This window comes from Hyaena hyaena, unplaced genomic scaffold (genome assembly GCF_003009895.1).
Source record: "Hyaena hyaena isolate Hyena2069 unplaced genomic scaffold, ASM300989v1 scaffold_306, whole genome shotgun sequence".
In the NCBI taxonomy this organism is placed as follows: Eukaryota; Metazoa; Chordata; class Mammalia; order Carnivora; family Hyaenidae; genus Hyaena; species Hyaena hyaena.
The window spans coordinates 755,757-779,596 of NW_024080935.1; the positions used below are offsets into that span (position 1 = coordinate 755,757).

Here is a 23,840-nt window from a genome sequence, read left to right on the forward strand (position 1 = left end):
TGAAGTAGGGGTCAGCAGGTGGACACGGCAGAGGGGATGGTGTGTGCGGAGGCTGTGGAGGAGTGCCCGCCGGACATACACACTGGGGGGCTGAGAACCAGTCCTCTGTGGCTGGGGAAGGACATAGAGGGCTTCCAGGAACTGGACTTTATCCTGGAGGCCAGAGGGAGCCAAGGAAGATGTAAAGGCAGGAGAGAAACCCTGGCTGCTGTGTGGATGGTAGACTGGGTGAGATTCCAAAGCCAGTGAGATCAGGCAAGAGGTGGTGACGGGACTGAGCCAAGGCAACAGCAGTGGGGAAGGAGAAGCAAGGGTGGTGGGTTCAAGGGCAGATTCTGAAATGAAGTTGGGAAAACCATTCAGGAGAGGGGAAGGTGAAGATTCCAGGGGTTTTTAGCTTAGAAGCACCTGCTGGGCTCCCTGTGCTGGGCGGGGGAGGAGAACAAAGGGTGGGGTTGACTTAGGCTGGGGTGGGGGGCGCACAGCACAGGCAGGGGAAGGCACGGGGCATTCTGATTGCCAGCCAGCCTTCCAGCCCACCCTTCCGTGCCCCCTCTCCTCCCTAATGTGCAGGTTTGCCATCTGGTCATAGTCAGTCCCTGTCCCGCTCACCTGCGCTGGAGTTGGGCTGGCGTGAGCTAGAGGGATACACACATTTGAGAGCAAAAGGCAAAATGGCCCTTCCCAGCCTAACTGTTGGCAAAATGACTGCTTAGGAAACCAGTCTGATGCAGGCCTCTCTCTCCCATTGACCTACCTGGAATTAAACACTTATAAGCTTATTTCATAACTTCAGGGCCCCACCTCACAATTCTGCCACTTCACTTTTCAGACTCTCAGAAGCTTGAACGTTTATTCACTAGACACTGAGTCCTTGTCAGCACCAGTGCCATGCTGGGCCCGGGAGCGCGTGAGGGAGCCAAGTGTCACTCGGCCCGCGGGAGGCTCAAGTCTGGGAGTCTGGGTGGGAACACATGTCACTGTGTGTTCCCACGGGCACTCTCCTCCACCCATACGTCTCTAAGCAGATTAATTCCAGCTCTCAGGAAACTGAAGAGCCAGCGTCAGGAGCTAGTCCTGTGACACGCTGCTGGCTCCTGTGACAGACACACTGTTACTCTTTCCTCCACGTGCTCTTCCCGAATCCCCGGCTGGCTTCATCCCTCTGCTTTGCAGGAAATGGAAAAGTGCCCATGTCTTCATTTAACAATTCCTTGTGGGGTTTTTTTGGTTTTTTTTAATCATTTAAAAAAAATTTTTTTAATGTTTTATTTATTTCTGAGAGAGAGAGAGACAGCGTGAGCAGGGCGGGGTCAGAGAGAGGGAGATGCAGAATCTGAAACAGGCTCCAGGCTCTGAGCTGGCAGTCAGCACAGAGTCCGACGCGGGGCTCGAACCCACGAACCGTGAGATCACGACCTGAGCCGAAGCCAGAGGCTTAACCGACTGAGCCACCCAGGCGCCCCTGGTTTTGTTTTTGTTTTTGTTTTTTTGTTTTTTAAGGCTTTGGGGTTGTACACGGGTCAGAGGGTGACAAGGTCAAAGATCTCACTTTCCAGAAACGGGCAGCCATTCCCAGGCGGAAACAAATTGTTTTCTAGCCATAGTGCCAGAGGCCTTTCTCAACAGTGGGAGGGGTGGGGCCCTCAGTGATTCTGTGGCCACGGACAGCAGGGCCCCTCCCACCCCCCACCCCCGGGTCCCGGCCTGGGAAGATGGTTTCAGCCCTGGCTCAGCTGGCACGGGTTAGCTTCCCAAGGGCCTGAACGACCCCAGGGCTAACACGGCAAGTGTCCAGAGGAGAGAATGATTGTCGCGGTGCAAGGACAGTCAGCACCAGGTGTGGGTCCCCAACCCCACCGGCAGCAGCGTTGGCTGTGGGTGCTTGCGGCGTGGGTGCTTGCTGACCAGAGGTGGCGCTCTAATCTTGACCTGTTCCATAGAAGGGTGGTCTCTTCCGCTTTCTCCAGGGTTATTGCCGTTTTCCGTCATGTGGTTAGTAAGCCTCTTATGGGAGATCATCAAGATTATGTAAACATTCCATGTCAAGCTGTCTCTCAGCTTTGGCATCTGTTTTCGATTCTTGCTCAAAACAACTGGGGTTCTTTTTCTTAAAGCTCCCAGGGGATACGGATGTGGTTGAGAACCACTCCACTCATGTCTCACAGAGCACAGCTTGGGACATGCCGCATAAAGCTGTGTTCTTCAGTCCCAGCAGCAATGGTCAGACTCCCAAGTTCCCTTTGGCCTCCTGGCTTTTACTCTCCTCCCCACCCCCCTGCCCCGTCCTGGTGCCTGACTGCCCCGTGCCCCCAGCCTGCCTCCCCATGCCCGGTGCCTGCCGCACCCAACTGTGATCCTGCAGGCATGTCAGGCGAGATGTCCACCCCTCCCTGCTTTGGACTGCGCCCCTCCCCTGCCTGACGAGCTCCATGAGAGCCCGGGACATCAGGGACATCGCAGGACACACCTGCGAGGCTGTCTTGTGATGTGTTTTTGGCTTCCTCCTGCTGAATGAAGGCCTTCAGAACCACGGGAGCACTTACTAAAGGTTTACAGCAGGAATAGCCATGGGAGAGGAGAATAAATGACCCAAAATGGAGTCTGTGCTGCTTATTACTATTGAAATACTTGTTGGGGGAGAGTCCTCAAGATCTAGGATAAAGAAACCTTCCTCCAGGGGCGCCTGGGTGGCTTAGTCGGTTGAGCGTCCGACTTTCGCTTAGGTCATGATCTCGCGGTTCGTGGGTTCGAGACCCACGTTGGGCTCTGTGCTGACTGCCAGCTCAGAGCCTGGAGCCTGTTTCAGAGTCTGTGTCTCCCTCTCTCTCTGACCCTCCCCTGCTCACGCTGTCTATCTCTCTCTCTCCTAGAAATAAATAAAAATATTTAAAAAAAAAAAAAGAAACCTTCCTCCAGCCAAGGTTGTGTTCACTTCTGCTGTATTGCCTGGGCCCCAGCCACTCTGGAGTCCCGCAGATTCATTCCAGCGGTTTACTGGGGCTGTGGCCTTTTGGAGACAAATTCCTTCCACCCCATACCCCTGCCCTGAGCCGAGAGAACTCCCCACAGTCCTCTGGAGTGTCTCCTTTTACACACCCCACCCGGGGCTGACCCCGAGCCTTAACCTCCACCCTCCAGATCTCCACTGTCCGAAGCAGCCAGTCCTGCAGCGTGCTCTCTTCAGGCTTCGTCACATGCAGCTCCCTCTGCTTTGCTTGCCTCTCTGGGGTTCTCTTGAATTCTTTGGCCTGCTTCCTCTCACTACCTTATCAGTTCTTTTATGCTCTCAAAACTAAAAAAACACAGGCGCACCTGGATGGCTCAGTCGGTGGAACATGAGACTCTTGATCTCGGGATTGGAGGTCTGACCCCCACCCACACTGGGTGTAGAGGTCACTTAAACCAAATAAATAGGGGTGCTTGGGTGGCGCAGTCGGTTAAGTGTCCATGATCTCACAGTTCATGAGTTCAAGCCCCATGTCAGGCTCAGTGCTGACAGCTCAGAGCCTGGAGCCTGCTTCAGATTCTGTGTCGTCTTCTCTCTCTGCCCCTCATCCACTCACACTCTGCCCCACCCTCCCTCTCTCAAAAATAAACAAACATTAAGAAATGTATAAATAAACAAACACTTAGGGTTTATAGTTTTGGCGTAGAGCTAATCTGAGTCACCCAGCCTGCTGTAAGCAGAAAGGGAGCCTGTGCTTTATGCTTCATCCAGATGTCTTCTCTCCCTTCTCCCCGCCCTCAGCATCCTCCGGAAAGCTCTAGATAAGATAGCGGAAATCAAGTCTCTGTTGGAAGAAAGGCGGATTGGTGAGTTGGAGAGGAGTCTTGACCAGGCGGAGTGAGGCTTCCTGAGAGCAGTAGCCACAGCCCAGCCCCTACAGGACAGGGGGCCTCTGTCAGCCCCGTGTGCTCCTTCCGTGGGCTTCCAATGGGGGAGCGCCATCTGCGCGGCCTGGGTCTGGGAGGGGATGGAGCCGCCTCCCTGCTCAGAGGCAGGGGCTCCCCCTTGTCCCTGGGCAGACCTGGAAGATCCCATCCCACCCCCTCATGCTTGACTCCCTTCCTCTTGTGCTGGGGCGGTTGCCTCCTTCCTGCTCCCCTCACTGGCACTTCTTGCTGTGGTGAACACTGGCTGCTTTGTGGGAGCCGTCCTCAGATGGGGCTTACACGGGGTGCTGGCTTCCAGACCCCTTCAGACTGCCTTGGCTCCCGCCTCTCTTACTGTAACACTCAGTGAGCCTGCAGCGGGCAGACGCCTCGCTCGTCACACAGCTCACACCGCCAGTGGGGTCTCTGTAAAGTTGACTGGGTGTGTTGAGTCACAGCTGAGGAAGTCAAGGGTCTGACCTAAGGAGCCTAAGTTCTTTTTACCTTTTTGTGAAATAACAACATATATTAATAGTAGAAAAGTACACCTAAGTGTATACACAGCTCTGTGACATTTTCAGTAACCAAACATCTGATGCGCCCAGCATCTCAGAGCCCCCCTTTTTGCCCGCTTTAGTCCTTCACACCAGGGAACCCACAGACCTGACCTCTCACTGGTCTGTGAGAGCAGTCTGCGAGTCTTCCACTGCGGGCATCCGGCCGCAGGGGCGGGGATCACATCAGGGCCCTTGCTGCTAACTCAGGATGTGGGGTTCCAGGCCGAGCCCCGCTGACAGCACGCGTGCTAGGCTGGGCCTGGGGGCAGGCGCCCTGTCCCCGGTGCCTCAGGGGCTCGCTTCCTTCCCACAGCGGCCAAGATTGCGGGCCTCTACAATGACTCGGAGCCCCCTCGGAAGACCATGCGCAGGGGGGTGCTGATGACCCTGCTGCAGCAGTCGGCCATGACCCTGCCCCTGTGGATCGGGAAGCCTGGTGACAAGTGAGGGCAGGCCTGGGGTGGGGGAGCTGACGAGTGGGAGGGGCTGGGGCTGACACCTTATTCCACCTCCAGGCCCCCGCCCCTCTGTGGGGCCATCCCAGCCTCTGGGGACTACGTGGCCAAACCTGGAGACAAGGTGGCCGCTCGGGTAAAGGCTGTGGATGGGGATGAGCAGTGGATCCTGGCCGAGGTGGTCAGTTACAGCCATGCCACCAACAAGTGAGTGGACCCCATGCCTCTGCTCTGACATTACACCTGTGCAGGGTGCCTGTGGGGACGGGGACGGGTATGTAGGGTGTGTAGCGGGCTCCTTGGGCCCCTTCCCTGCCCTGCTCGCGGCTTCCCAGCTTAGACGGTTCACCTCCCTGTATCCACTGTTTTCCTTTCGTTCGCCAGGTATGAGGTAGATGACATCGATGAAGAAGGCAAAGAGTGAGTGTGCTGGTCAGGGCGGGAGGGTGGAAACCGCTGGGAAGGGGCCCCTGCCTGGCCGCGGGTTGACCTAAGTGCCCACCCCCTCCCCCCAGGAGACATACCCTGAGCCGGCGGCGCATCATCCCCCTGCCCCAGTGGAAGGCCAACCCTGAGACGGACCCCGAAGCCTTATTTCAGAAGGAGCAGCTTGTGTTAGCCCTGTATCCCCAGACCACCTGCTTCTACCGTGCCCTGATCCACACGCCCCCGCAACGGGTAAGCAGCCCCCACGGGAGGGACCGCACAGGACGCGACAACTGGGCTGACCAATGGGTCATGGGGTCACCGTCCACTTCCCTCCCCTCCTGACCTCCTCTCTCCTGCCCACACTGCCCCACAGCTGCCCTCCAGCCCTGCCTCCTCCAGCCAGTCAGCCCCTCTCCCACCTTCAGAGTCCCAGCAGGCCCTGAGTGGAATGGGACCCACGAGGCCCCTCATCTCCCTTCACCTGCGCATTTCGATGAGCAGCCTTGAGATGGGAAGCTCCATGCAGGGGCCCTTTCTCTGTCCCAGGCTGCGCTCCCTCATGCTGGTCGCCCATCACCTGATGGTGGGCGAAGACTGTTCTCCCCTCTTCTTCCAGGACCCCTGCCCTCTGGGTTTTCCTTGATCCCCTTAACAAAGGATCCTCAAAAGGCACTAGAGCCTCTGTGTAGAATTCCCCCCATCTCCCCCCCATGACAGCAAGTCTCCCTCCTCCTTGCTCTTTGTCCCCTGGCCCTTTATTACGGAGAAAAGAGCTCTGTCCTAGCAGGGATTAGGTTCAAACATCTAACTTTTTGAGCGAAGTTCGGGATGGGAGAGGCTGGGAGCCCCAAGGCTTCTGGTCATTCTGGGCTCGGGGCCTTGTCTGGGGGTCTCTGACCAGCCCCTCCTGTCTGCTCCCTGCCGCAGCCCCAGGATGACTATTCAGTCCTGTTTGAAGACACCTCCTATGCAGATGGTTACTCCCCTCCCCTCAATGTGGCCCAGAGGTACGTGGTGGCTTGTAAGGAGCCAAAGAAAAAGTGAAGTGGGCTGGCAGACCTGAAATCTCCTGCCATCCTCACAGGGGAACACAACGAAAGATTCTGTGGTCAAATAAATATTGTTCCCTTTGCCCCTGTCTCCTTGGCTTTGCTCTTCCAGGCCCTTCTCCCCCTCCTCCTAACAGGACAAGTTGGGGAATTGGAGGCTGCAGAGGAGATGGCTTCATCTGGCCCCAGTGGGCATTTAGCTCACATTAGAGACTCTGGGCGTAACACAAATGGTATTTTATTCATGAGCCCAGGGTGGGCCGTGTCACAGCGGTGGGGCCTCCGCAGCGCCTCAGGGAGCATCACTCAGATGTGTGCGGAAGCTGAGGCTGCAGCCTGCCATCTTCTCTGCATAGTGGGCGTCAAAGCGCTCGTTCTGGGCCACAGTGAAGGTGGTCTTCCAGTCCCCCGAGATACCTGAGCACAGAGGACAGAGGGGAGGGTGGCTGCATGTCCTGGCCACAGAGGCGGCCCCAGGGGGCTCAGGGCCAGCTCTTGGCTCCGCATCCACGCTTTCCTCCCCACGATGCCAGCCTGCGCAGCGCTCACCTTTCCGCATGAAGGCGGAAACGCTGTGATCCATGACGTCAGGGGGTAGGGTGGTGTAGTTAACCATGGGGTTCTTCTTCATCTCCTTGAAAGACGTCTGCTGGGTGATGAGATCCACAGTCTCCTCTGGCAGGGAGCGCCCCACAAACTCCAGGATCTTCTTAATTTCTCTTTTAGGGTTCTGGAGCAGCAGAGGGGCTCTTAGTGGAGGTTGGGATTGCTCATTGAGCAAACAAAAGGGGGCCCTACCCCATGGGGCATCGGGCGGCTTCCGCTTCCAGCCCTCTCAGCCCCAGCTCCTTGGGCCTTCCTTCCCAGGGGCACATTAACTGTCCCTGCCCTGTGACCCTGTAGTAAGCTCTGCTTGGGTCCTGATGGGTGAGGGCAGGAACAGCCCTCAGAACTGTGGCCCCAGGGAGAGCAGCCACAGAAGATGGCCTGTGAATGGCTGGGTGTGGCTCAGGTCTGAGATAAGAGCTATATGGTGTTGCTGCCCCGTGACACTGCAGCCCCTGCAGCCCCCCAGTCTCCTGGGCAGGAAGGCGGGCTGGAGGGGCCCAGGGACTGACGTGGGGCCGCCCTAGGGAAGGTGGCTGAGAGGGCCTTGGCAGGTGTCTGTGAGCTTCCTGCCTCTCTGTGGAGAGAAGTGGCAGCAGGTGACCTCACCTCTTTCATGTCCTCGTAGAAGAGGTAGAGAACAGGGTGGGTGTGACTCAGCTCCCACCACTCCCGCACGTGCTGATACCAGGACCCGTAGGACACTGGGGAAAAGGGCATGGGCAGGGACACAGAGCTGGTGTTAGTTTTGCCTGGCTGCTGCTCAGCGCCACCCCACTCCTTTCTCCAGATTGAGGCCCACCTTCCCCAGCCATGAACTTCTCCAGGAAGCTGTCCCAGGATTCAGGGTCAGGGTGCACTTTGGCCATGCGGTAGAAGTGGTAATAGGAGACGGCCACATCCTTCGCGTTGCGGGCAACATAGACCACCTGGAGGGGCAGATGACCCCCCCCCCCACACACACACACACGCCCTCGAATCATTACCACACAGCCAGCCTGGCGCTGGATGCCCCACCCCTCACAGCAGCCCTGCAGGCAAAGTTCTCCCAGGTCTGGCCAGAGGGGAAACCAGCTCAGAGGCTGACTTGCTTGTGGTCCCCAGAACCAAATTTTATGCTTATCTGATCCCCTCATCGCCGCCATACCCAGATTTGGAACAAGGAGTACCCGACTGTCACCAGCCCCCTCCTCCACGGGCCTGGGGAGGCCTGCAGAGAAGACTGCCTTCCTCAGCTCTGCACCAAGGAGGCTCACTTTCAGTGACCTCTAATCACACGAGGCAGACAGCCTCCCCCCTTAAGATGAGACCTTCCGGCAGACAGCCTCCCCACTTAAGATGAGACCTTCCTGGGGGCGCCTGGGTGGCTTAGTCGGTTAAGCGTCCGACTTTCGCTTAGGTCATGATCTCGCGGTTTGTGGGTTCGAGCCCCGCGTCGGGCTCTGTGCTGACTGCCAGCTCAGAGCCTGGAGCCTGTTCTAGTCTGTGACTCCCTCTCTCTCTGACCCTCCCCTGCTCACGCTGTCTCTCTCTCTCTCTCCTCGAAATAAATAAAACATTTAAAAAAAAAAAAAGATGAGACCTTCCTGGGGCGCCTGGGTGGCTCAGTCGGTTAATTGACCAACTTCAGCGCAGGTCATGATCTCATGGTTCATGGGTTCGAGCCCCACGCCTTGCTGTGTGCTGACAGCCAGCTCAGAGGCTAGAGCCTGTCTTCGGATTCTGTGTCTCCCTCTCTCTCTGACCCTCCCCTGCTCACATTGTCTATCTCTCTCAAAAATAAATAAAAAACATTAAAAAAAAAAAAAAAAAGATGAGACCTTCCTCTCAGATAGGGCTAAGCTGGGATGGCTTCCTCTGCCACTCACCTTGACTTTCTGATCTAGCAGGGTCTGGGGGAGCAGGGCCAGAGGCAAGTGTGTCTTGATGATTCGCGGGGCCGGTGTATCTTTCAGAACCTCCAGACCTGTGCCATGGGCGGGGAGAGGTCTGCTGAGATAGAGCCCAGTCCTGCCTCCCTCTCTTCCTCTTGTCCCTAGAGCCCCACCACACACCTGTGGGAATCCCTGGAGCCTTGAACTCCAGGAAGGGAACTCGGATAAAGACAGGGGCCCTGCGACACTTCTCCACATCGCCACCTTGGTAGATCATGTCCAGGATCTCGCTTGCCCAGGTGGTGCCTGGAGATCAGGGAAAGAGGAGGTGAACAGGGCTGAGGGCAGGCCCCTGCTGGCCCAGCAGGGAACTGTGGCTCAGGAGAGGGGTGGGTGGCCCTCATCACCTACCAGATTTGGGATAGGTGCTGATAAGCAGGTCATCAGGCTGGGCTTGGAAGGCCTCCAGTGGCCCCAGTGCCTCGGCAAAGTACTTGATGAGAGGGATCCCCTTCACATACTGCAGTGGTGGGCGCGAGGTGTCCTGGACCAGCTCCATGCTGCTGCGTCAGCGGCCGGAGTGCACCCTACTCCCCTTAACATCACAACAGGCCATCTACTGAATCCTTGCTTTAAGATAAGGAAACTGAAGGCTGAGTGACTTACCTCCCCCCCCCCAACCCAACACACTTACAAAGCTAGCGAGTGGTGGGAGCTGGGATTCCAAACCAGACGTGACACTCACGAGGTGGGTCACAAAGCTACCTGTGCCTTCACCTGCAGAGCTTTAAAACTCCCAGTGCTCGGGGCCATACCCCAAACCAGTTAAATCACTCTCTGGGGGCCAATCCCAGTGTTTTGGAAACTCTCCAGATTCGTGTGCACTTGAGAAAACTACTTTAGTGCCTGCCTGTCTTAACTCCCTGTTTTCTTTTTCATGCCGCTTCCTGCTTCAGCTCCTGGCCTGCCGCACTGGCCTCCTCTCCCTGTCATCCCCTTGAGCTCCCTGGGCCCCTCACATGTGAAAACATCGCAAAAGCCAGTCTGTGATCCCACTTGCCCAACCACACTCCATCTTGGCTCGGAGATAAACACAGCCAACTGAGCTTGTTTTAGGGGTTAGAGTCTGGGATGTGGATGAGGAGTCCGCGGGAGAGGGAGGGGGTTTCAGACCCGGTAGCAGTTGGCAGATTGAGATGGGCTCTCCGGAGGGAGAGGGCAAGGATGCCATCAGAGGCGGCAGCGGAGAGAGAGGAGCTGGCATCACAGGGTGAGGGAGGTCTGGCCCCACCCAGCCCACCCCAGCACTCACCAGAGCTCTCCGTCTCTTGGCCTTGTGACTCCTTGTGCTGTGGTTTACTGGGTGCAGTGTGGGGAGTGCAGAAATGCTTTCTGAGCTGAAGGGTTTCTAAGTCCAAAGTGGGAGGGATCTGGAGCCAGCACTGGGATCTGGCTGTCTTCCAGGAAGGAAAGGGTGGAGTTTAGAGTGGGAGGGCCCCCTGTGCTCCCCTACTTAGCACCTCAGTCAGCGCCAAGCTTAGACTGACCTGAAAATCCAAGATCTGGGCTTAGCATGTAGAAAAGAGAAGAGTGAATCTAGACAAAAGTGCCCAGTAAGTTTTCACTTTTGTTTTTTGGGGGCTTTTGAGCTGTAATCCTGGCACCTGACTTGCCTTCCAGACTCCACCCCTGCAGGGCGGGCCAACCGACAGCTCTTTCTAATGGACCCAGCCAGCTGAGGGGGCAGAGTGGAGAGGGAATACAGGACGCTCTGGTGAGCAGGGTCACTCACCTCCCTAGCTGGCTCCAGGCCAGTCTTGAAGGTGCCAAAGGTTCAGGTGGGGGGTGGCCCAGAGGGCCCCCACAGCCCAGGCATTCTAAAAACTGCTACTCTGACCTCTGACCGCAAGGCCAGTACAGAGCAGTGTAGGTAGGCAGGGTGACAGTCTAGAGTAGAACAGAGCCCGGCAGGCTCTTCCTGAGGCAGCAGAGAGCTGGAATGCCGAGTCTAGTAACTCTGGGGCTCGGGAACAGGCCCGCCGTTCCCAAGGGGCTTCCTGGAGCTCCACTCATGGTTGATGAAAGAACCATGGCCCCCGGAAGGTGCTTTTCTCTCACTGGATTTGAAGGGGCTCCGCAGACAGAGACAAGGAGTTGGGGCTTCGAGAGAGCCACAGGCTCCCATGGGAGTAGAGTATCTCTCCCCCCCGCCCCGCCCCCTGCCTCACTCTTGGCCTCTGTCCTTCCTATTTGTATTAAAGTCCAGAGTCAAGCTGGGCACTGGATTTGGATGGGCTCTGAGTCAAGAGTGTGAGTCTCCCAAGCAAAGAACGGTGTCAGAAGCTTGCTGAGGACAGCTGAGGCACACAGCCTCCAGGAAGAGGAGAGGCTCGCCCGCACAGGCCAGCGGCCTCTCCCCACTACTACTCTTCTCCTCAGGCCCCAGTGACTGGCAGGGCCTCTGCCCTCTAGCTCCAGCCCCCAGCAAACACCAGGAAGTTCCCTTAACTCAGACTCTTTATTGCGCTCAAGTAAAAACTGCCCGGACCCACAGGAGTGGCACAAACACGCAGTGGGTGGAGGGTTGGGGGCGCTGAGGATCAGGTCTCCAGCATGTCTGTCCAGTGTTCCTGTGGAAACAAGAGAAGCGGTCAAAGGCAGCCTGGGGAACGGGACGGAGCAGGGAGGCTGGGGCCAAAGCCACCTCTCACCTCTTCTAATTCCAGGTCCTCTCCTTCCTCTTCGGTGCCCATCTGGCACAGCCAGATCAGGTCTCCCCACAGCAGCGAGTTCTTACAGCTACCAAGGGGTGCAGTTGGTAGGAGACACAGTCAGGATCACGGGCCTCCTCCAGGCTAGGCCCTGGGTGCCAAGGTAAGGACTCGGCTGCCCTGGGCCTGGGCTTGGACAACTGGCACCATCATCCTAGAGCTAGACCCGGCTGGGGCAGGGGTGCCAGACTCACCCAGGGCACTGGCCCTCTAGGGGCAGAAGCTGCCCCGGCTCCTTCTCCAGGAACTCCTCTGCGAGGCAGATCACGTGGGCCCTGAGGCGGCAGCCAGGGTGGGGGCAGCACAGCGGGCCTTCTTCATCCTGTGGAGGCAGTGGCAGGTAAGAGAGAAACCCAGGCAGCATGATGTAGCTAAAGCTCAGAATTTCTATGGACCAGACACTGCTCCGGGCACTTTACGTTAAACAATCCTGTGAGGGGGCGCCTGGGTGGCTTAGTCGGTTAAGCGTCCGACTTTCGCTTAGGTCATGATCTCACGGTTCATGGGTTCGAGCCCCGTGTCGGGCTCTGTGCTGACTGCCAGCTCAGAGCCTGGAGCCTGTTTCAGTCTGTGACTCCCTCTCTCTCTGACCCTCCCCTGCTCACGCTGTCTCTCTCTCTCTCTCTCCTAGAAATAAATTTAAAAAAAAAAAAACAAAAAAAATTTAAAGATTAAAAAAAAAACAATCCTGTGAGGCACATACTACCGCTGTTTGCGTTTTGTAGATGAAATGGGAAGCACGGAGAGGGTACAGTACTTGCCCACAGAGCCCAAGCTAATCCTCTGAGCATTAGCAGGGATTATATAAACAGCATGGCCCCTGCAGCCACACCTACAGTTCTTCCAGCTAAGCGATCTCTGACAGGTCACTTAATCTCTGAATGGCAAGTACTCAATTTACATTTCCTGAGGCCTCCAAAGAAGTCAGGCCCATCATCTAAATTAATTTGTTACGATGTATTGGCTGCCTGCCGTTTTCCAGACCCTTTTCTACAGCAGTGAACAAGGACTGTCCTGGGGGGGGGGGGGGGCCGAGGGGATAAACTGACAAAATACCTAGCCTGTTAATGTGTTTGAGCTGGGGGGGGGGGGCAAGAAAGTGTACATGAAAGAACTGCAGTTTTAGATGCAGAGCCAAGGAAGACCTCATGGGAGAAGGAGAAGGTGGCACTTTATAAAGACCGAAAGTCTAGGGAAGAACCTTACAAAGGGGAAAGGCAAAGGCCCTAAGCAGGATGGTACTGGTTTCGAGGAATGGCAGCAAGTGGTATCATCCCCATTTTAGTAAGGAGGGCCAAAGGTGGCAGTGGGCTGCCCGGTCCTTCAATAAACAGCTGGATCCCAAGTCGTCTGAACCCCGAAGACCAGGTGGAGCCGCTCACCTGGAAGGAGCGCGTGCACAGGGCGCAGCAGGCCTCGGCCTCTTGGTCAGGCTCGGACTCCAGGTCAGCTAAGGGTCCGGCGCGGCGCTTTGGGGCCGGGGCGCGGGGCGGCGGAGGCCCGAAGGCCAACGGCATGTGCGGCGGCGGCGGCGGGCTGAGCTCCTGTCGGAAGTCGGCGCGCAGCCAGCGGACGGTGAGCGGGAGGCGCGCCCAGGGCGGCACGCGCAGCATGTGCGCCAGCACGCGCAGGTGGAAAGCGAAGGCCGCCTCGCTGCGCAGGCGCGGGCCCACGTGTCCCAGGCGGCGTGAGGCTTTCGGGTGCTGCCAGGCCCACTCGAACTGCGGGCGGGGAGTAGGGACTTCAGGGAGGCCCCAGAAAGGGGGCCGCCAGGGGAAGGCCCGAAGCCCCAGCCCGTCTTCCCACCGTCCCCGTCTCCTTTCTTACCCGAAGGGCGGCCACGGCGGAAGGGAAGCCGTGCACGATAAGCACCATCTCCCTGGGGAAGAGAACAAGGACGCGGCCTGTGAGCCCCCTCCCCTGCCACTCGCCTCACCCCGCATCAAGCCGAATCCCCTCGCCGTGGTTCACCCCCAGTCCTACCCGAGAGTGCCTAGTCCGCGAGGCCCCGCCCCCTTCGTGAAGGTGCGTCCCCTCACGCCTGCCAACCTCAGGCCCAGCCTGCAGCACAGGTAATTAACTGCCCTCCTCACTTCCTCTCCCTTGCAGGCTCTCTTTTACAACCCCAGCCTTGTTCATCAGCCTGCTGTCACCGGAACAAGCCTATATCCTCAGTCCCCTTCTCACTCATCCCCTGCTTTTTGGTCCCACAGCCGAGTTTCACAAGGCTCCGCCTCCCCACCGTGGTCCTCCTCTGCGGTAGGCCCACCCGCGTCACCAGGACCTCACACTCCAGCCCTGCTCTCAGCCACCATACCGGCTCCGCCTACTGTCACTGGCCTGGCTCCGCCCCCCTCGGCTGGCCTCTCCTCCTCCAAGCCTGGCTTCTCCCTAGAAGCCCTACTCCAGACAGCAATCCGCCCGCTCCCTCTTACCAGGGCCCGCGCCCGCTGGTCCGCCAGGCCCCTCCTTTCTTGCGGCCCCCATTGTGCTGCTGGACCCTACGAGTAGGGTTGACGGTGAACCCCACATAGACGCGACCCCTGTGCCGAGGGTTCAGGCAGTAGAGCAGGTAGACGCCGAAGAAGCGCCCGGGCCTCGCCGCGCCCGCCTCGGGGCCCATCGGGACTTGTGGGTTGATTGCTGTGGCCTATGATCTTAGGGAGGGATGAGTTGCCAGGGCCGCAAGATGCTTGTCTCGGAAAAGGCGTTTGGAGGCGATCCTGAGATACCCTAGAAGCCACAGCAATGCAGGTTCGCGCACACTCTCCTGGCTGGAGCTAGGGTGTCCAAACCGGCCCACGGAACCCAGGCTGCGGCAGGCGGCGGGCACCTATTAGCGCCCGATTCCGTCCTTGGACTGACTCTGATTGGCTGGTTGGTGGTAAGCGCGGAAATCTAGGACTGTTGGAAAGCTGGGCCGGCTTGAAGGCGGAAGTGCCGGGTTTACGGAAGCTTTAGTAAGGGCGGAAGTCGAGGCCTCGGCGGAAGTGGCGTCAGGAAGGGCGGAAGCAGTGTGGCCGGGGTGGGAGGCGGGGTTCCATCCCCGCTGGGCTGCCGCCCCTGCCGGGCTGCAGCAATGGAACTCAGCGCCGAATACCTCCGGGAGAAGCTGCAGCGAGACCTGGAGGCAGAGCACGTGGTGAGTTGAGCGATCTAGATTCGCCCAACGAGGGGAAAAGTGCTCCTGAGGGGTGGGTTTCACACTCCACACCATTCTGCACCGTAGGAAGTCGAGGACACGACTCCCAACCGTTGCGCGTCCAGCTTTCGAGTTCTGGTGGTGTCGGCCAAGTTCGAGGGGAAGCCGCTGCTTCAGAGACACCGGTGAGGCCCCGGGAACACCTCGCTCAGCGCGATGCCAGCGCCGGGACCACAACCCTGGCCACTTCCCTACTCCTAACTCCTTAAGTTACCACCAGTCTGGCCCCGCACGGTGAACCACTGCCCCAGGGATCCCGCCTTCGTGGCCTCTGTATTAAGACTTAGGCCCTCCTCCTCTTTGGTCCCCAGATCACCCTGCCTTCTGAGATCGCGACTCAGGCCTCGGCCTACCATTTCCTAACCCCATCTCTCCCCCAGGCTGGTGAACAAGTGCCTAGCAGAAGAGCTTCTGCACATCCATGCCTTTGAGCAGAAAACTCTGACCCCAGAGCAGTGGGCCCGGGAGCAGCAGAAATAAGAAACCAAGGCCTGCACAGCCATTAAATTATGAATCAGGGCCAGCTTCTGTGTCAATGTGTTGTGTGTGGGAGGGTGGGAAGGGTGCTGAGCTTGTCTAGAGCCCGGTTTCTCCCCGCCCCACCATGCTCCATTGTCTTAGTTTGGACAAGTCTTTCACACGTAGGCCTCTGTGCCCCCACTTATAAAATAAAAGTTCTGTCCTTAAAATCCCTTCCACGGCAGGCCACACAATCCTCTGTAACTTGCTAGATCCCTAGGAATACTGCTCTTATGCATTGGCCATTACTGGGGCCTCCTGCCCTCTGCCAGTTTTCAGGACGGCTCAGATGAAAAGGTCCCCAGGGTTTCAGGACACTGGCCAACTTAACAAACCTCCCCCACTCCTCAGCATCACCCCAATGTCAGAGGCATAATAGAGGACTTCACACCTCCCTGCAGGTTACCCGGCGCTTCATAGGCTTGGTGGATGCTATACAGCAGCAGCGAGTCCCCAGCACCTGGAATGCTGACTGGAGCAAGTCCAGTGACCCCTTTAGCTCAGGGCTTGCTGCAGCCACAACTGCTCCTGGAGGAACCATGAGGGTTTCAGGAATGGAGCTGTGGGCAGGAGCTGGGATAGGATTACAGGCAAATAAAGCCATCTGAGCCATCAAATTGGAGCACATCATGCCCCTAGTATCAATCTTAAACACAGGTGCCAGGGTTGGTAAGGCCTTGCACAGATGGGGTCCCCAGGACCCAGGTGCATAGCAGGTAGCCCACAGGGGGCCAGGGTTCTTCAGGAGTGAAGATTGTGGTTTTCAACCCTCCGGTCTCTCTATTCCCCTGTGTTTTCAGGGCCAAGTTCTTGGCCCCTAAATAACTTCCATCTTCCCTCCTACCTCCCTCTGGGAATGGGCTGGTAAAGTTGTAAGTCCTGGTGATGACGTTACGTTAACCCTTCTGGGTTTCTGCAATCCTTTCCCGAACTTTTCTTGGCTCCCTAGAACTTTTCCTTGGCCAGGAGGTGAACTAGTGACTGAGTATGCTCAAGCCTACTTTGCCAGCAGGGTGCATCATCCCCATTGTGCAAGAGAGGCTCAGAGAAGGACTGTCACTTTCAGAGGCCCGGGTTTCAGATTTTCTGCTTCTCTCTTTATCATCACACCCCTGCTGGGATCCACCCACTGCATTCACGGAGCTGTGATGCTAACCCTCCCCATTTTAGAGAGCAGCTGAAGCCTTGCCCAAGGCCACTTTGCAAGAAGTGACTTGCCCAGTGTCACGTGGCTTGCAAAGAGATTGTGACCCAAATGGGTGGACAGGGATGTGTGATTGGCTGCCTCTCTGCCCACGTGGCTGAAGAAGGGTCAGGGACTGTGGATGAGGATCTCGGCCCTTGCTGGGCTCTCTGTGTGCTCTGAAGAAATCTCTGCTGTGGCCAGGACACCCATCCTTAATAACTGTCCTCCTAGCTTGAGGGCACCCACTAAGGTGGGCATCAGAAACCCACTTCCAATCCCCTGCTTGACAGGACCTTTTCTGTCTGGGAGGGTCAGCTGGGAACCGGAAAAAAGGGTTGAGAGGCAGCAGCACCACAGGGAAAGCTGGGGACGAGAAGGGACAACAGCTCGTGACCCCAGATCGGACTTCGGCAAGCCCCTCTCCTGCTCCGTGCCTCAGTTTCCTCGCCTGTAAGCCAGGGTTGGGTTCTAAGCTTTTTCCTCACAAAAGTTCCCCCGATTTTGTTCCCTTGAGCTTGCAGTTTGAAAGACAGCAGGTCAGTGCTGTGTAAGTGTCATGTCAATTTCAGTTCCCCATGAGCAGCACTGCAGCACTGACAGTACAGTCGCAATGCAAGCTGTTGTTGCAGTTGACTAGGAAAGACAAATCCTGAGTAACCATGGCATCCTGAGGTCTTGAGCGCCTCAGACCCTGCCAGCCCTGAGAAGGAGCTGGAAAAGAGTAGGCTCTCAGCCCATGTCAGCATGGGGGCCTCCCACCCACCAAGGCCTGTTCCTGTGGTCTAGGGTATTTGGAGGCATCCCCCAGCTCCTGCTATGGGCCAATCTCATCAAGGTAACTGAGAGGAAAGCTCAAGGGCAGGTCATTTCAGCAGAGCCAGCATTCAGATAACCCTGAGAGTCTGAGAGGTACCAGAAAAATAAAGCCATTTTATTATTATTTTGTATCTGCCACCGTGGCCTGAGGAGAAGGGTGTGGATGGAAGGGACGGAGGTGACGCCGTGGCCCCAGCAGAGGCCCTCAGGTCCTCTACTTGGCCTGGACTGTCTCCTCCAGCCTCTCCAAGCGCTTCTGTAGCTCCTGCACTGTGGCCTGAAGCTTCTTTATCTCCTCCTCCAGCCGCGGTATGGCGTCCTGGGAAATCCATCGTTGTGTGAGTCCCAGCTCCGCCCGGGGCTTCCCTTACCCTGGCCTCCCCCAACCCGCCTACCACGAACCCCAGGGCTTGGCCCTTCTGTCTCTCAGCCAGTTGCTGCCCAGATACTTCCAGGCCAGTATGCCTGAAACTTGTTTTCTGAGGCTTCAGGATTACCCCCTTCCAGCCCCCAAAGGATCCCCAACGCCCTGAGTGTGAGGTGGCCCCAACAACAGCCACCTTCCACGGGGACAATGACCACATCAGTAGCAGCCCCTACTATGTAGCAGCCCTGTCGGTCTCGTCCTGACTCCCCGGTTCCCATCCACTTCTCACCGAGCCGGGGGTGCCACTAGCCTCTGGCGCTGTCTTTCTGCGCCCGGTGTCCAGGCCCCGGTTGACCCTCAGCTCGCGGCTCTTCGGGGGCACGTAGCCGTCCTTGAGGGAAATGAGGAGGGGCCCGGCATCCCGGCCCCCCAGCCACTCCTCAGCCGTGAGGGCAGCGTCAGGCCCCGCGGTGGGGGGGTAAAGGTCCTCCTGGAACAGGTCCGACTGTGGGCAAGACCAAGGCTGGGTAAGAGAATGCTCGGGCCACACCACCACCCTGCAAGTGTGCGAGCTCAGTGCCCGGCCCGCAGCCCAGGAAGGGACATGGGAGCATCACCTTTCTAGGCACTGTCATGGCAATGGGCTCACACCTCCGCTCGTGCAGCTTGTAGAACCTGCAGAAATAAGAAGGTGAGTGATGCTGTGGCATGGGGGCTGGAAGCAAAGGTCAGCATGGGGTCAGCAAGGCCCAGGGCAGGGGCAGGGATCAGTCACCTGGCAATCTCACACTTGTTCACCTCCAGGCCGCGCTTGGGCATGTAGCCCATGCCCCGCTGGGACTCCTTGGAACTGAACATGGAGAGATAGTGCAGATATGGGGCCTCAGAAGTGATCTCGAAGTACCGGATGGAACTGTCACCCTGCAGGTGGCGCATGCAAAACCCTGGGATCAGCAAAATCGCTCCTGCCTGGTCCTCTCCAAGCCCTCCGACCCCCCGCCTCCCCCCGCAAGCCACTGCCCAACTGGGACACCTTGCCACAGAGGTAGACTATGTTCGTGTCGGGGTCAAAGAAGGGCAGCAGGACGCCACTGCTCGTGTCCAGCTCCTGCAGGGACAGCGGCTCCTCCAGGTGCTTCTGTAGAGATGGGTGAGACCGGGAACAATGAGCTGGGCCAACTCAGGCCGGTGAGGACCACTGGGCCGGGACTCGGGGAAGGCCCTCACAGAACAACCAGCGGAAACCCCCATCTCGCAGAGGGTAAACTGAGGCCCATGGTGATGTATGATCAGGCAAGTGACAGGGCGGGGACTAAGCCTCCGGTCCTGCCCGGTTGCCGTCCCCACCCGGCACTCACCGTGTCCCACAGCGCCACCTGCCGCTCACTCATGCGACTGAAGCCTGTGGTCAGGATTTTGCCATCAGATACAAACACTGCGCGCACAGGCCGGGTCCCCTCATGGGGACGGTCCTTCTCCTGGAAGGGAAGGGAGGTAGCCAGTCAGTCCCCACACACACATCCTAATGGCCAGACTCCAGCTGAGGGCAAGAGAGGGCAGCATCCCCGGACCTGGCTGGTGGTGGGTACGAGAGTAAATGTCCTAGGGTTGAGGGGCATGATACATGGCAACTCACAGCTACAAGAGTGCCTTTGCGGGGCTCAATGATGCGCACGCGCTTGTCCCGGCAGGAAGTGCAAATGAGCGCGCCGTCTCGGCTCCAGTCCACGCTGTAGATTGTATCCGGGTGCACGTCCGAGCCGAGCGTCAGCACAGCCGCCCCAGTGCCCACGTCCCACACCAAGATCACGTTGTCGCACCCTGGGTGATAGCCCCGTTGTGAGAAGCCATGCATCTTGCTGTCATGTGACCAGCCCGCCCCCTCCTCGCCCTCCAGGCACCTGCACTGAGCAGCACGTTCTGGGCTGTGGGGTGCCAGGCCACGATGCCCACGCGCTTGGTGTGGCCCTCCAGGGTGACGACGGGCTCCCTCAGGGGCAGTGTCAGGCCCCCATCGGGGATCTCCCACACCTGCAGAGAGGGGGCGAGTGAGACTTAGGGGCTCCAAATATCAGATCCAGTACTGGAGCTCTGCCGGCCTCCATGGCCCCCCACCACTCACCATGACTGTGCAATCCTCAGAGCCACTGGCAATGACATTATCGTTGTGTGGGCACCAGGCGATGTCCAGCACCGGGGCCGTGTGGCCACAGACTGTGGGCGCATTCTTGTCCACACGTCCAGTCTAGAGGGCACAGCAGGGCTTCTGAGGGAGGTGTTTTTGCTCTCCAAGCCCGATCCAACCTCCCCCCAGACCCTTTCAGAGAGGCACAGAGAGGAAGGCAGTGGGGTCCCTGTCTGGGCAGCTCAGAGGGCTGGAAGTAGTGCAGGAAGGGGGTGTCACACTGGGCCCTGGTCCTGCCTTACTGTCAGACCCTGGCCAAGGTCCTGACATCTCTACCGCAGTTTCTCACCTATGCCCTGGGGCTGGCTTCCAGGGGATGACAGGCCAAGACCTTGGGGAGGGGAGGGTGCACTTAGATTAGGGTTCCGCAAGGAAGCCTGGGAATGGGGATGGGTCCTTCTGAAAGGATAGGGACCAGAAAAGCCTGTCATAATTGGCCCCAGGCAGGAGCAGAGGTTTGGAAATGGCCGCTTCCGGGGACGGCTGTTGCTTCCTGTGTGAAGAGCGCACCCAGCTCTCACCCCACAACCACTTCCTCTTCTCTCTGCTTCCATCGGCCCTTTTAAGGTAACATCTTAGGGCCCATCTCCCCTTCCTGTCTCACCCCCCAAGAGCACAGGAGTGTGCTGGGGGTGGGGGTCAGCAGGGCGGATGGGGGTGGCTGTGAGCCGGACCAGAGGGAAGGCAGGTTTGGGGGAGGAGAGAGGGCCTCTTACACCCTCTCTGCCTTTGGTGGGAGAGTGGAGGGGGATCAGGGCTCCGACAGGCCCAGGCCCAGAGCCACCCCTATCCTGAGAGCACCGCTGGGTCTGCCCAGACCCCATGGAGCCCTCTCTGTGCTCCAGAGGGGCACGAGACTCGGGAGACGGGGCCCTGGGTCTGCAGGACTCGGTGTGTGACCTTTCTGGTGTCATCTGAGCTTCAGTTTCCATGCGACCACTACATGTAGGAGCTGGAGGAGGCTTAAAGCTCATGTGGCCCAGCTCAGTTTTACAGATGACAATGCTGCAGCCCAGGGAAGCCTGGTGACGGTCATCAGGACCCCCAAGGAGCTGCTGGATGGCCAGAGGGCCCCCTCCAGTGGAAGACTGCTGCCCTAGGGGCTCACCTTGCCCAGGGGCAGCACCAGGAAGGCCCCTCCCCCGCTGGCCTCACAGATCAGGGCAACGAACTTGGGATTGACAGCACAAAAGCCACTGTCCCAGGTGGTCTGTGAGACGCGCACATCCTCATAGCACTGGTCGGCCTTGGCTGGCTGTCCAAACACGTGGCGGAATTTGCTGGAGCGGACCACCTGCCGGCTCATCCTGGGGGAGGGGGGAGCGCGTGGGGTTTGAGGGCTTTTCTCCCTTCAGGTCGACTCCGAGCTTAGAGTGTCCCCCTCCCCCTGCACGCCCCTCGGCCTGGTGTTTAAGGTCTCAGCTAACTCATCTCCCTGGGCTCCCTGCCCAGTCCCCTGTAACTGCCATCCTGTTATCCTCATGCTCGCCTTCCTCACCTCTTCTCATCTCCCGCCCCCCCGCCGCCCTCCCAGCTAACCTGCAAGGCCAACCTTCTCTACCCACCCCAGGCCTCACGTCTGAACCCTCCAGCCTCTAGGGCAGAGCCTGGTGTGGGGCAGCACCAAGTGACGGTTTGTCGCCTGCTGCCGGACACAGCCCTTCCTCTCTGATGCCTCACCCCCACACTCTGGGGGCTTCAGTGCAGACGGCCTGGGGTGGGGGGTTCGCTCGGTCATGGCAGCCAGACCTCACATCCTTCACACCCACATGGGGAGCTTCCCAAAGGCTCGGGCAGGACTGGCCCTCCCTGCTGGCACGGGACTCTGCAGACACGGGGAAGGAGCGTGCGGGCCAGCCTGGGAGGCAGGTCCTTGGGGACAGGACAGCTTCCCCAACAGGTCTCTGGACACTAGAAACAGGCAGATCGCTTGGGTCCCACTGTCTCCTTCCCACACCTCTGCTTCTAGAGTCTGCCTAAGCAGGTGCCCTTAAGTACCATCTCCACCTGCATTGAAACGATGCACAGGGAGGGGGCACTGACTTTCCTGAGGTCCGGCGAGGATGGTTTTCCTCTACCATGGCTGGGCGGAGAGCGATTAAAGCCCAGGGGATTGCCTCTGGCTCCAGAGTTCCAGGTTCCAGACCCCATCCTGATGACCACCTGCATCAGCTTCCTGCTCAGCTTAGGGGCCATGCTGCCTGCTCAAAGGGCACCCTCCCAGGCCTCCACTCCACCTCCCCAGCTTCACCCCTTAGCCTTCCTTTGCTTCCGGGCCCATCTGGCCCGGCACCCCCGCTACCCCAGCCTGCCCTGCGAGGTTCCACGAGGCCCTGGGTCCACCTGCCCAGAGAGCAGGTGAGGAGCATTGCGAGAAGGAGCAATCTGGGGACAGGGGGATCAGTCCCAGGCGAGAAGCCTGGGCCTGGGGAGAGGAGAGCCCCCAAACCGAGGTTTGGGGGACAGGAAGCCATCGCCCCACCCTGCCTCCTCCCCCACCGCAGGTACCAGGCCCAGAAACCGCGGAAAGGGGAACTTGGCTTGGGCTTTTCTTGTTTTGCTCTCAACCCCTTCCTGTCTCCAAGCTCAGGGCAGCTGCTCGGCTCACCCCACCCTGTCCCCACCCCCACCCCCGATGCCTTTTCTGGGGAGCGTCAGGCCCCCGGCGCCCCCACCTCCATCTTGGCTGCAGTGGGCCCTCACCCCGGCCAGTTCGCAGCCCCCTGGGACATGCGGATGGACCTTCTCACGCACACTCACCCCTCGGGCAAGTCCCCTGCACGCGCGGCGCGGATGGGCTCTCTCCCACCTCCAGGCAGGCGCGCTGACAGCCTGGCCGCCCCCACAGCCGGCTTCCGCCAAGCTCACGGCTGCCCCACAGGTGGCCCGGGGCAGCGATGCCTCGTCCCTGGCCTGGGGACCCAGGCTTACCTGCTGCCGAGAGATGAGTGACCCCCCAAACGGAGGAGGGAGAGGAGGAGGAGGAAGGAGCCGGCGGAGCCCGAGACTGCCCGCTGAGGATGCTCTTGTCAAGACAATGAATGAGAAGCGGCGGCTTGCCCGCCTCCTTAGGGGTGGCAGCGCCCCTTTGGGCGGAGCTCTTAAAGGGGATAGCCCTTCTCGGGGTGGAGGCGCCGCCTCTCCCCCCACCCCCCACCCCGTCCCGGCCCGCGGCCGCCCTCCCTCCGCCCAGCTCGGCCTCGCCTGCCAATTCCGAACCAAAACAGATGCTGCAGGCCAGTCGCTGACAATCTAATCGGCGCTTTTGTAATGTCAAAATGCAAAAATACCCTGTTCCTTCTTCCCTCCTTCAGTCCGCTCCCAGCCCACTCACCATCCTGTCCCTGGCGTTCTTAGAAGCGCCCATCAGCACACACACCCCCCCCCCACGCCCACCCCCGGCTAAGGCTGCGCTGCCTTCCGGCCCCCATCCCCAGACAAGGGATGGAGGGGGAGCCCTGGGGTCTTGTTCAGGCTCCTGTACTTACAAATGGTGTCCTTGGGAGGGTCACCGTGTCTCCCATCTCAGGTCTTCATCCTGGAGCGCCTCCGCCTTACCTGCCTCCCGGGGAACAAATGAACGAATGAATTGCTTTGGTGTCGTGGAGGCTTCTTCCTGCGGCGGCTGCTGAGGTGAATGAGTCAGGGTCAAGTTCCTGCCCCCAGAGAGCTCTCAGCCTCCTGGAGGGAGAGGAGCAGATGGTGGCGCCAAGGATGTTGAGCAGAAGAAGTCAGGCTGCACACTCAAGAGGAAGGTGGAGTCCATTGTCATCTTTGGATTCAGGGAAGGGATCATGGAGTCTGCAGAGGGCAAGAGAGGCCTACTCCAGAGTCACATTGCTTTCTGAGCTGGACTCCTGGCTGTCACTGCTGAGTGACCCTGGGCAGGGTCTAAGAGTCCTGCTCTAAGAGTCATACCCAGCTCAAGAGGTTATAGGGAAAGCAAAG

The 23,840-nt window shown here is 58.6% G+C and overlaps 5 protein-coding genes across 13 annotated transcripts in view; 2 read left to right on the plus strand and 3 right to left on the minus strand.

Moving 5' to 3' along the window:
• The window catches only part of SGF29 (SAGA complex associated factor 29), a 30,578-nt gene extending 24,129 nt beyond the window's left edge, over positions 1–6,449 (plus strand). For all 5 annotated transcript variants that reach the window (XM_039247937.1, XM_039247939.1, XM_039247938.1 and 2 more), the window contains 6 exons: positions 3,752–3,816; positions 4,747–4,876; positions 4,949–5,095; positions 5,273–5,308; positions 5,404–5,566; positions 6,245–6,449. In XM_039247937.1, the coding sequence (XP_039103868.1) occupies positions 3,752–3,816; positions 4,747–4,876; positions 4,949–5,095; positions 5,273–5,308; positions 5,404–5,566; positions 6,245–6,361 (658 nt within the window). In that variant the 3' untranslated portion in view covers positions 6,362–6,449. The remainder of the gene's footprint in view (positions 1–3,751; positions 3,817–4,746; positions 4,877–4,948; positions 5,096–5,272; positions 5,309–5,403; positions 5,567–6,244) is intronic.
• A 139-nt stretch (positions 6,450–6,588) lies between these two features.
• LOC120242277 (sulfotransferase 1A1) lies at positions 6,589–10,299 on the minus strand. Of its 3 annotated transcripts, none has more exons than XM_039247942.1 (8): positions 10,159–10,299; positions 9,258–9,441; positions 9,027–9,152; positions 8,841–8,938; positions 7,775–7,901; positions 7,582–7,676; positions 6,916–7,096; positions 6,589–6,783 (listed from the first exon to the last, which is right to left on the minus strand). In XM_039247942.1, the coding sequence occupies exons 2-8, from the start codon at positions 9,403–9,405 to the stop codon at positions 6,659–6,661; spliced, it is 900 nt and encodes a 299-aa protein (XP_039103873.1). In that variant the 5' UTR covers positions 9,406–9,441; positions 10,159–10,299; the 3' UTR covers positions 6,589–6,658. The 3 variants fall into 3 exon arrangements, with proteins under 3 accessions (XP_039103873.1, XP_039103874.1, XP_039103875.1); XM_039247943.1 differs by having other exon boundaries at positions 9,258–9,476; positions 10,159–10,280; XM_039247944.1 differs by lacking the exon at positions 10,159–10,299 and having other exon boundaries at positions 9,258–9,492.
• A 1,046-nt stretch (positions 10,300–11,345) lies between these two features.
• Positions 11,346–14,520, minus strand: SLX1A (SLX1 homolog A, structure-specific endonuclease subunit). The gene is made up of 6 exons (XM_039247945.1): positions 14,053–14,520; positions 13,445–13,496; positions 13,000–13,338; positions 11,812–11,939; positions 11,558–11,645; positions 11,346–11,476 (listed from the first exon to the last, which is right to left on the minus strand). The coding sequence occupies exons 1-6, from the start codon at positions 14,238–14,240 to the stop codon at positions 11,447–11,449; spliced, it is 825 nt and encodes a 274-aa protein (XP_039103876.1). The 5' UTR covers positions 14,241–14,520; the 3' UTR covers positions 11,346–11,446.
• Positions 14,521–14,526: 6 nt separating this feature from the next.
• On the plus strand, positions 14,527–15,342 carry BOLA2B (bolA family member 2B). The gene is made up of 3 exons (XM_039247946.1): positions 14,527–14,759; positions 14,847–14,944; positions 15,200–15,342. The coding sequence occupies exons 1-3, from the start codon at positions 14,697–14,699 to the stop codon at positions 15,297–15,299; spliced, it is 261 nt and encodes an 86-aa protein (XP_039103877.1). The 5' UTR covers positions 14,527–14,696; the 3' UTR covers positions 15,300–15,342.
• A 2,092-nt stretch (positions 15,343–17,434) lies between these two features.
• Positions 17,435–23,467, minus strand: CORO1A (coronin 1A). 3 transcript variants are annotated; one of them, XM_039247835.1, is made up of 11 exons: positions 23,381–23,467; positions 21,001–21,199; positions 19,830–19,952; positions 19,609–19,738; positions 19,344–19,528; positions 19,066–19,185; positions 18,741–18,845; positions 18,483–18,628; positions 18,325–18,382; positions 17,997–18,212; positions 17,435–17,659 (listed from the first exon to the last, which is right to left on the minus strand). In XM_039247835.1, the coding sequence occupies exons 2-11, from the start codon at positions 21,196–21,198 to the stop codon at positions 17,555–17,557; spliced, it is 1,386 nt and encodes a 461-aa protein (XP_039103766.1). In that variant the 5' UTR covers position 21,199; positions 23,381–23,467; the 3' UTR covers positions 17,435–17,554. The 3 variants fall into 3 exon arrangements, with proteins under 3 accessions (XP_039103766.1, XP_039103765.1, XP_039103767.1); XM_039247834.1 differs by lacking the exon at positions 23,381–23,467 and adding an exon at positions 22,824–22,977; XM_039247836.1 differs by lacking the exon at positions 23,381–23,467 and adding an exon at positions 22,653–22,803.
• Positions 23,468–23,840: the final 373 nt, after the last annotated feature.

Bases quoted from the DNA above. Each gene is read 5' to 3' on its own strand.
- LOC120242277 (XM_039247942.1), bottom strand. From the start codon at position 9,405: ATGGAGCTGGTCCAGGACACCTCGCGCCCACCACTGCAGTATGTGAAG. The intron at 7,902-8,840 runs GTGAGTGGCAGA...CTGCCCCTCCAG, and splicing joins TGCTAGATCAGAAAGTCAAG to GTGGTCTATGTTGCCCGCAA. The intron at 7,677-7,774 runs GTGGGCCTCAAT...CCTTTTCCCCAG, and splicing joins GAAGTTCATGGCTGGGGAAG to TGTCCTACGGGTCCTGGTAT.
- SLX1A (XM_039247945.1), bottom strand. From the start codon at position 14,240: ATGGGCCCCGAGGCGGGCGCGGCGAGGCCCGGGCGCTTCTTCGGCGTC. The intron at 13,497-14,052 runs GTAAGAGGGAGC...TCTCTTCCCCAG, and splicing joins ACCAGCGGGCGCGGGCCCTG to GGAGATGGTGCTTATCGTGC. The intron at 11,940-12,999 runs GTGAGCGGCTCC...CTGCCTCCACAG, and splicing joins TGTGCACGCGCTCCTTCCAG to GATGAAGAAGGCCCGCTGTG.
- BOLA2B (XM_039247946.1), top strand. From the start codon at position 14,697: ATGGAACTCAGCGCCGAATACCTCCGGGAGAAGCTGCAGCGAGACCTG. The intron at 14,760-14,846 runs GTGAGTTGAGCG...TCTGCACCGTAG, and splicing joins ACCTGGAGGCAGAGCACGTG to GAAGTCGAGGACACGACTCC. The intron at 14,945-15,199 runs GTGAGGCCCCGG...TCTCTCCCCCAG, and splicing joins CCGCTGCTTCAGAGACACCG to GCTGGTGAACAAGTGCCTAG.
- CORO1A (XM_039247835.1), bottom strand. From the start codon at position 21,198: ATGAGCCGGCAGGTGGTCCGCTCCAGCAAATTCCGCCACGTGTTTGGA. The intron at 19,186-19,343 runs GTGAGTTGCCAT...CTTCCCTTCCAG, and splicing joins GCAAAGGCACTCTTGTAGCT to GAGAAGGACCGTCCCCATGA. The intron at 17,660-17,996 runs GTGAGAAGTGGA...TGGATTTCCCAG, and splicing joins CTAGTGGCACCCCCGGCTCG to GACGCCATACCGCGGCTGGA.